The sequence below is a fragment of the Eimeria tenella genome, genomic scaffold (genome assembly GCF_000499545.2).
Source record: "Eimeria tenella Houghton genomic scaffold, Eth_scaff149, whole genome shotgun sequence".
Taxonomy (NCBI): domain Eukaryota; phylum Apicomplexa; class Conoidasida; order Eucoccidiorida; family Eimeriidae; genus Eimeria; species Eimeria tenella.
The window spans coordinates 30,563-39,999 of NW_013541521.1; the positions used below are offsets into that span (position 1 = coordinate 30,563).

General features: G+C 55.7%; 2 protein-coding genes across 2 annotated transcripts; one reads left to right on the plus strand and one right to left on the minus strand.

Annotated features, from left to right (window-relative positions):
- Positions 1–110: 110 nt before the first annotated feature.
- ETH_00025135 (Chromosome II, complete genome, related) lies at positions 111–6,838 on the plus strand (the record flags this gene model as incomplete). Its single annotated transcript, XM_013373451.1, has 14 exons — positions 111–247; positions 553–678; positions 1,343–1,906; positions 2,231–2,499; positions 2,705–2,769; positions 2,939–2,993; positions 3,121–3,167; positions 3,444–3,507; positions 3,800–3,858; positions 3,984–4,076; positions 4,320–4,372; positions 4,627–4,802; positions 4,993–5,729; positions 6,635–6,838. The coding sequence occupies 14 exons, from the start codon at positions 111–113 to the stop codon at positions 6,836–6,838; spliced, it is 2,649 nt and encodes an 882-aa protein (XP_013228905.1).
- A 495-nt stretch (positions 6,839–7,333) lies between these two features.
- Positions 7,334–9,352, minus strand: ETH_00025140 (uncharacterized protein; the record flags this gene model as incomplete). The annotated part of the gene is made up of 1 exon (XM_013373452.1): positions 7,334–9,352. One exon carries the CDS (start codon positions 9,350–9,352, stop codon positions 7,334–7,336), a length of 2,019 nt encoding a protein of 672 aa, XP_013228906.1.
- Between the last annotated feature and the right edge of the window lie 85 nt (positions 9,353–9,437).

Here is a 9,437-nt window from a genome sequence, read left to right on the forward strand (position 1 = left end):
CCCCAGGGGCTTGGGGGCCCCCAGACTCCTGGGGGCCCCCAGGGTCCTGGGGGCCCCCATGCGGGGGCCCCTGGAGAAGCGGCGCTGCTGGGGTGTACAGACACCTCAGAATGGCGGCTGCAAGGGTTGCTGCTGGCTCGGACAGCAGCAGCAGCAAGCGCTGCAGCAGCAGCAGCAACAACAGCAGAGACAGCGACAGCAGCAGCAGCAGCAAGGAATGGAGAAGAGTCAGAGAAAAGCCCTGGAGGTAAGCTGGCTGCAGCAGCAGCAGCAGCGCCAGCAGAACAGCTGCTGCTGCTGCTGCTAGTTCCTAAGAAATATATGCCTTGGGGGGACCTAGAGGTGCTGCAGGCTGCTGCTGACTCGTGGGGCTGCCGCTGCTTCTTAGAGAGTAGCTGCAGCAGCAGCAGCAGCAGAAGCCGGAGACGCAGCACGTATCCCCTGTTGCTGCTGCTGCAGCAGCAGCAACAGCAGCAGCAGATCATTACCCAGCGGCCGTCGGCGCAGCATGTAGCATGGCTGCTGCTCATCCTTCAGTCACTGAAGCAGCAGCAGCAGCAGCAACAGCAGCAGCAGCTTGGGCAGTGCCCACAGCAGCAGCAGCAGCAACATACACAGCAGCAACAGCAGCAGCACCAACTGCAGCAGAAGCAGCAAGAAGCCACACCTGTGCTGTCGGTGGAGACTCCTTATTACATAAAAGAGGAGACAGAAACTCCTGAAGAAGCGTTGGGGGACTCAGGGGCCCCCAGAGCTGACCTAAACCCTAAACCCTAAACCTCAAAGCCTAAACCCTCAAGGTTTCCTGAGCTAGCTGGTGGTCTGAGTAGACCTTTGCTGCGGGTGGTTTCTTGAAAAGGTTTCTGCAAGCGTTTGAAAAATTAAAATGTTTTTTATCTAGGGTTTAGGGTTTACGTCGGCCGAGGGTTTAGGGTTTAGCCGCCCCGAGGGTTTAGGGTTTAGCAGCCGAGTGTCGGCTGTGGGGCCCCCCGATGCAGCCTCAAGACTTGAAATTAGGGTTTAGGGTTTAGGGTTTAGGGTTTAGGGTTTAGGGTTTAGGCTTGAGGGTCATTAATAAAAAGCTACAATTGAGGGCAATATATATATTTATTGCTTGTGTCTAGGATCTCGGGTTTAGGGTTTAGGGTTTAGGGGAGACCTGACCGCTGGCAGCAACCCACTCATGATGGGGCCCCCTTGAGGGTTTAGGGTTTAGGGTTTAGGGTTTAGGGTTTATGCGTAGTTAAACAGCAGCACAGAAACCGTGCTGCTGGTCTCTCCTAGGCAACATGCTGCAGCAAACGCAGCGCTTGCTGCTGCTGCTGCTGCTGCTGCTGCACAGCTTCGCTGTGCAGGGCCGCTTGCTCCATCGCACGGCAGCTGACACAGCAGGAGAGACTGCTGCTGCTGCTGCTGCTGCTGTGCAGGGAAGGCAGCGAGCAGTTGCCACAGCAGCTGATGCAGCAGAAGCAGCAAAAGCAAAAGCATCAGCAGCAGCAACAGCAGCAACAGCAGCGAAGGCAGCAGCAGCAGCGCCAAGGCGTATTGCGCCTGCGTGGCTGCACCCGATAAAGCCTCATCGCTTCCTCTACAGGAGCAGCAGCAGCAGCAGCAGCAGCAGCAGCAAAACCGCTTGCAGCAGCAGCAGCAGCAGTAGAAATGCCACAAAATACCCAGCAGCAGCAACACGGATTACGCTAATGGGGTCAAGGACTGCAACAGCCTGTAGGGAGTGCACTCCTGTAGCAGCAGCAACAGCAGCAACAGCAGCAAAAGCAGCAGCAGGAGAAGCAACAGAAGCAGCAGAAACAGCGGAAGCAGCAGAAGTAGCACAAACAGCAGAAGCAGCAGGAGCAGCAGAGGGGGCAGAGGAGGGGAGTGAAGATGACGATGACATTGATGTAGAGTATGAGTTGCTGCTGCTGCTGCTGCTGCTGCTGTAAAGCCTACCTTAGTTCCTGCTGCTGCTGCTGCTGTGTTCGTGGATCTCCCACAGTTGCTGCTGCTGCTGTGTTCGTGGATCTCCCACAGTTGCTGCTGCTGCTGTGTTCGTGGATCTCCCACAGTTGCTGCTGCTGCTGCTGCTAGCTGCTCACTCCTAACTAGCCTGCTACCACGAAAACGACACGGGCGAGAAACAGCAGCAGCAGCGACAGCACAACCAAATGCCCAGCAGCAGCAGCAGCAGCAGCAGCAGCAACTGCAATGTGTCTGCGTGTTTGTGTCTTAGGGACTATCCCTTCGTGGCTCCGCCTAACAACCTCATTATAGAGGAGGAAGTGCAGAATCAGATACTGCAGCAGCAGCAGCAGCAGCAGCAGGAAAGAGTTGCTGCTTACGAGGAACGGCTGCGCCGGCGCCGCGGCGCCAACAGCAGCAGCAACAGCAGCAGCAACAGCAGCAGCAGCAGCAGCAGCAGCAAACGGGTTTATTTAGCAGCAGATCTGCTGAAAGAAGAAGAGCCGGATCTCCTAGTTAAGGGCCGAGAGGGAGATAACAGTCAGCTACAGCAGCAGCAGCAGCAACAGCAGCAGCAGCTGTAGCAGCAGCACCAACAGTAGCAGCATCAGTAGCAGCAGCAGAAGTAGCAGTAGCTACAGCGGCAGCAGTAGGAGCAGTATGAAAGGCAGCAACCTTCTTCCAGCTAGACTCTGTCCGTTTGTTGCCATTGCTGCTGCTGCTGCTGCTGCTGCTGCTGCTTCAGACTTTGAAGTGTATCTTGATGCTGCGCTGCAGCAGCGTGTCCAGCCGGAGCCCCGGGAAGTCTACGTATGCAAACCCTAAACCCTAAACCCTAAACCCTTGTTTAGCTGCTGACCTGCTGCAATTCACTTGAGAAGGCCCGGTAGTCTGCGTGCCGGCGATAGCGTCGAAAACAGGGTTTAGGGTTTAGGGTTTAGGGTTTAGAGTTTAGGGTTTAGGGTGATGCTGGCCTCAGACAGATTTGCTGGAATATGAGAAGCTTCACAGGGGTCTTGGGCCCTGGCCCGCCGGTACGATCTTCTGCTGCTGCTGCTGCTGCTGCTGCTGCTGCTGCTGATCAGATGTGGTTCCAACTACCAATTCATGGCATAAAGTTTAAGGTTTAGGGTTTAGGGTTTAGGGTTTGTTTATTTGCAGCATCTGCGGGGCAGGAAGAAGGCCCCCCGTACCGCAAGACTGTCACAGTAAGAAACCCTAAACCCTAAACCCTTAACGCTAAACCCTAGATTATAAAGCCCTCAGCTCTTTAAAAGCGCAAACGGCGGGCCTTCTGCAGCCAAAAGCCCTAATCCTTGATCTCTAAACCCTAAACCCTAAACCCTAAGCCCTCTGCGTTGGCGGGCACTAGGCGTGGGCCATTTCAGCGGGAGCTGATGCTACGGTGCATCCGCCACTTTAGGGTTTAAAGTTTAGGGTTTAAGGTTTAGGGTTTAGGGTTTAGGGTTTGTGGCTTGGTGCAGACAATTGCGGAAGCCATGATAGAAGAAGAGAAATGGGCGCAGCGCGAAGAGCAGCCGCGCGAGGGTATCATCCCTGCGAGGGTTTAGGGTTTAGGGTTTAGGGTTTAGGGTTTAGGGTTTACGGTTTGGGTGTGAGCAGGGCTCACTGTCTACACCTCAATTAGGGTTTAGGGTTTAGGGTTTAGGGTTTGGGCTGGGAGAGTCGGGCGTCGGTTTCGCTGCAGCGGCCGCTAAATCCTAAACCCTAGACCCTAAACCCTTTTTCGTGCGGCTGCAGCCGCTAATCCCTAAACCCTAAACCCTTTTTTGTGGTTTCTGCAGCCCAACTACCCGCGAGCAATTTGAGCGGTTTGCAGGCGAGGGTTTTGTGTCTGCTGGAGAGCCGCTGCCCTTGCTGGAGTTGAACCAGGAACCCGTAGGCCTAAACCCTAAACCCTAAACCCTAAACCCTCGCTGATGCATGCAGACTCGCCCTAGGGTTTAGGGTTTAGGGTTTAGGGTTTAGGGTTTAGTTTCGCGGCTGCTGCTGCTGCGCAACAGACCCCCCCGTCTCCTAAAAACAGCTTTTTCTTTCTTGACACTTCTTACGCGTTTGCAAATTCCCCTTCTCCTTGTGGGGCCGACATGGGCCAAGTAAACCCTAAACCCTAAACCCTAAACCCTAAACCCTACACCCCAGTCTAAGCATAGGCTGTTTCCGACACATGCGTGAAGCTCTGCTGCGCCAGACTTAGGGTTTAGGGTTTAGGGTTTATAATGCCGAAAGGTCAAACTAGGGCTTGGGGTTGGCAAAGAAGGCACGGAATAGGGCTAAGGCTTTAGGGCTTAGGGTTTAGGGTTTAGGGTTTAGGGTTTGGCACATGGGCCTGCGTGCAGATCGATGACCCCCTTGACGCGTTCTGGCGGCGCCGCGCTGAAGAAGTAATTCGGTCTGTCCTTTCGCATGAGCTTTTAGGGTTTAGGGTTTAGGATTTAGGGTTTAGGGTTCAGGCATGAATGTCTAGGGTTTAGAGTTTGACGTTTGGGGTTTTGGATTAAGGAGTGTCCGTTGTCTTCTTTTCCCCTGATATTGAAGCGCAAGCCTGCTTCTTCCCACGGATTCAGGGTTTAGGGTTTAGGGTTTAGGGTTTAGGGTTTAGGGTTTAGGGTTTAGGGTTTAGGGTTTGGCTGCTGAGGCTTGCAGCCAAGTGGTCTCGTGGGGCTGGCCCCCCAAAGTGCGTCGAAGCTTTTCTGGTTTTGTTTTGCTGGACTGTTCTTGGGAGCAGCACCGTTTGCTGCTGCCGGTGCAGCAGCAGGACAGCAGCAGCAGCAGCAGCATTGTGACGGCGCAAGACTTGCGGCGCATCCTGCAGATGATAAGTGAGACTTTGCTGCTGCTGATGCTGCTGCTGCCGGTGCCGCTGCTGCTGCTGCGGGGTTTCTCCTGCTCAAGGCACTGAGCCAGCTTGCCCGTCCGCATCCTCCAGTTCCGGAGTTTAGGGTTTAGGATCTAGGATCTAGGGTTTAGGGTTTAGGGTCTAGGGGCCTAGGGTTTGGGGTTTGTGTACAGGGCTCCGGCTGCAAGACCTGGCCGATCTGGAGTCTCTTCCCCTGGTTGACGCTCTTGACATTCAAGTTGCTGCTGTTCCTGCTGCTCCCCTGCAGCAGCAGCAGCAGCAGCAACGGCTTGAGTTGCTGGGTCGACGCGAGCTAACCTTGGCAGCAGGCTCGCGGGTGTATCTCCACTTGGAAAGTGCAGAAGCAGCAGCAGCAGTGCAGCAGCTGCCTGCAGGAGCAGCAGCAGCAGCTCTGGGGGCCTGCGCGCGCATGCACACCGCAGCAGCAGCAGCAGAGGGAGTCTCGCCTGGCAGGAGCCTTCTGCACGTGCTGCTGCAGCAGCAGCAACAGCAACAGCAGCTCCCCTTGCCCCCCATTGAAGAGGAAGATGCCCGAGACTACATTCGCCCAATGGGGTCTTGCGAAATTGCCGCAGCAGCAGCAGCAGCAGCAACAGTTGATGCTGCTGCTGCTGTGCCCTCCTACGCTCTTGCTGCTGCAGCAAATCGATTGCCCCCCGAGGCATGCGCTCCTTCTCTTGCCTTCCTCAAACAAGCTGCTGCTGAAAGCAGGGACCCTCAGCAGCAGCAGCAGCAGCAGCAGCAGCAGCAGGAGCAGCAGCAGCAGCAGCAGCAGCAGCAGGAGCAGCAGCAGCAAGAAGCGGTACTGCTGGGGTCTCCTAATGCTTGCTGCCTCTTCTTTGCTCGCGACGGAAATGTTTACATGGCTTCTCTTGACAGCATTGACAGGGTATGTTTGCTGCTGCTGCTATTTGCTGCTGCTGCTATTTGCTGCTGCTGCTAACGTTTGCCGCTGCTGCAAACGTTTGCTGCTGCTGCTGCTAATGTTTGCTGCTTCTGCTAATGTTTGCTGCGGTTGCTAATGTTTGCTGCTGCTGCTAATGTTTGCTGCCGCTAGTTGCTGCTGTTGTGTGCTGCTGCTGTTTGCTGCTGCTGCTTGCTGGTGCTGTTTGTCTCGTTTTGTCACTTTGTTTGTCCTTTTGTCTTCTTTTGTTTCTTATTGTCTCTTACTGCCCCTTTTCTCTTTTGTTTTTTTGTTTTTTTTCGTTTTTCTTCTCTTTATCTCTTTTGTGTTTCTCTCTGTCCTTAGCATTCGCAAAGGCACATTCAGGTGTATGTACACGTGCTCCAGCCCAACTGCTGCTGCTGCCGTGCTTCTGCTGCTGCTGCTGCTAGCTGATTTCGCAAGAGCCCGCCGCGTTTTGCCTCTTTATGTTGCAGATTAGCGATTATTAATGCCTTTTATTATTATTTATTAATTTAATATCAAAATAATATTGTATTAGCAACATATTCTGATTTAATTGACACATTCTGTTCATATTGCATGCATGCGTAACTAGGCTTACACAGTCTGGGGAAATAGCAGCAGCAGCAAATAGCAGCAGCAGCAAACATACCCTGTCACACCCCAGGAGCGGCTGCCGCTGAGGCTGCAGCAGCGCGAAGAGAGAAAAGCTTTATTTGTTTTGCTGCTAATTAAAATTAAATTAAAAATAAATTTAAATAAATTTAATAAATTCAAAACAATAAATGGGCCCGCATGCGACTGCTCAACTCGAGCTGCAGATACACTCCAAGCTGCTGCTGCACCTGCCTTTGCTGCTGCTGCTGCAGGTTGTCCGCAGCCCCTAGGTTACTGCAGCAGCAGCAGCAGCAGCAGCAGCTTGGGCAGCAGCACCTGGAGCAGCAGAAGCATCTACTGATATGGCAGCAGCACCAACCCCACGACGAGCGGGGCAACAGCAGCAGATGCAGCAGCAGACGAAGCAGCAGCAGCAGATGCAGCAGCAGCAGCAGCAGACACAGCAGCAGCGGATGCAGCAAATGCCCCTATAGAAGGGACGAATGGCTGCAGCTAACCACCTAGGAGCAGCTGGAGAGACACCTGGACTGCAAAGGCAGTTGCTGGCGCTACCGTTGTTGCTGCTGCAGCAGTTGCTGCTGCTGCAGTAGTTTCTGCTGCTGCAGTATTTGCTGCTGCACCAGCAACTACTGCTGCAGCAGCAAGCGCAGCTGCAGCAGATGGAGCAGCAGCCAAAGTGGGAAGACCTGCAACGGTCCCAGCAGCAGGCCTTCGCAGCAACACAAAACTAACAGTTTGCTTTTGCTGCAGTGCAACAGCAGCAACTGCTGCTGCTGCTGCAGACTCAGTAGCCGCTGCTGCAGCTGCTTTGGCGACAGCAGCAGCTACTGCTGCAGAAGCACAAAAGGCATTCTCAACAAAAGCAGTGGCAGCAGCTGCTGCTGATGCGGCAGCTGCTGCTGGTGCAGCAGCAGCTGCTGCTGGTGCAGCAGCAGCAGCAGCTGCTGCTGCTGTTTTCGCTGCTGCTGCTACCAAACGTGTCCATTCTTTTCTACTCTGAGCCCTGCGTGGTTGAAAACTGCAGCAAATTCAGCAAAGGTGACATATTGCTTTTTGGCTGCTGCTGCTGCTTCTGCTGCTGTTGCTGCTGCTGCTGCCGCATTAGCTCCAGCCGCACCAGCAGCAGCGCCAGCAGCAGCAGCAGCAGCAGCAGCAATCATTTCGAGAAGATCTTTTTCACTGAGGTCCACAGCTGCTGCTTCTGCGGCTTGGCGCAGCTGCTCCAGCGTCACGTAGTTATGAAACACATTGCTGCTGCTGCTGCTGCCGCTGCTGCTGCTGCTACTGCCGCTGCTGCTGCTTCTGCCGCTGCTGCTGCTGCTGCTGCCGCTGCTGCCGCTGCTGCTAGTGCTAGTGTCTGTGGGGCTTCTTGGCGCTGGCGCAGCGGCCTGTTGCGCCGTGCCTGCTGCGGCTGTCTCCTGTTGCTGCTGCTGCTGCTGCTGCTGCTGCTCTTGCCGCTGCAGCATTTCGCCTGCTTCTGCTGTTAAATCGCTTTGCAGCTTGTTGAGCGCCTGCTGCAGCTGCTGCTGCTGCTGCTGCAGCAGCTGCTGCTGCTGCTGCTTCAGCGGAGCCACTGTCTCGACTCCAGTGAGCACATCCCACAGGAAGTCTCTTGCTGCCAGCAGCTTCTCCTCCCTCCATGCTGCTGCTGCTGCTGCTGCTGCTGCTGCTGTCCTCTGGTGCCGCTGCTTCCGCTCAGCGCGGAGCGCAGCTCGCCGCTCTGCCAGCAGCGATTTCTTGCTGCTGCTGCTGCTGCCCCGTGCTGCTGCTTTTGCTGCTGCTGGTGCTGCCGCTGCTGCTGCTGCTGCTTTTCTGCGTGTTGCTGCTGCTGCTCTGCTGCTGTGGGGGCTCTCGTTGTTCCTGCGGCGGCGCCGCTGCTCTCCGGATTCGGATTCGCTGCTCCAGCTGCTGCTGCTGCTGCTGCTGCTGTTGCTGTAGTTGCTGCTGCTGCCGCTGTCAGCAGCAACAGTAGCAGCAGCAGCACGCCTTCTGTTCTGTCTCGGACCTGCTTTCCGGCCTGCTTGTGTCTCTCTGCCTTCGCTACTGCTGCTGCTGCTGCTGCTGCAGTTGATGCTGCTGCTTCTGCCGTCCTTACTGTCTTCGTGCTTGCCCCTCGTGTCTCCATCACACAGCCTGCTGCTGCTCCTGCTGCTGTTGCTGTTGCTACTGCTGCTGCCGCTGTTGCTGCTGCTGCTGTTGCTGCTGCTGCTGCTCTCGTTAGGGCCTACTTGTTCAGAGAGAGACAAACCTATGGCGAGCTGCAAGTCTTCTCCTGCGCTGCTGCAGCTGACTTTCCTGCTGCAGCTGCTGCTCCTGCTGCTGCTTCTGCTGCTGCTTCTGCTGCTGTCAAGATGAATCCGCAAGCGCTTCTTGTTCCCATCGCTGCTGCTGCTGCTGCTGCTGCTGCACTCTGCTGCTGCTCGCTGCTGCCTTCTTGTAACGCGAGGGCGGCTGCGTCTTCTGCGCTGAGGCGCCTGCCGCCGCTTTTGCTGCTGCTGCTGCTGCTGACATTGTTGCTGCTGCTGAGGATCCTGCTGCTGCTTTTCCTGTTGGTCCTGCGGCTGCTGCTGCTGCTGCTGCAGGTATCCCTCCTGCTGCTGCTGATCGTGGAGCTGTTTGTTCGGGAGTTTCTCCTTGTCTTCTGACCTTTCGTTGCTGTCGTCGATGATGCTGCTGCTGTTGTTAGTGCGGCTGCTGCTGCTGCTGCTGCTGCTGTTGCTGCTGCTGCTGCTACTGCTGCTGCTGCTGCTGCTTGGTACGTCGGACGCTTCGCAGGAAGCTGCTTCGCTCTTCTGCTGCTGCTGCTGCTCCTGCTGCTGCAGCGAAAGGGACAAAGCTAGCGCAAGCTGGAGGTCTTCGTCTTCTGATATCTCTTGCTGCTCCTCTTCCTGCGATTCCTGCTGCTGCTGCTGCTGCTGCTGCTGCCGCCGGCGCCGGCGAGAGCTCCGCTGACTCGGGCGCCTCTCGCTGCGCTCGTCGCTGTCCATTGAGGTGTACAGACACCACAGCGAGTGTGGCGACAGCGGGTTCTGTTGCTTCTGCTTCTCACGCACGCAGAGCTGCTGCTGCTGC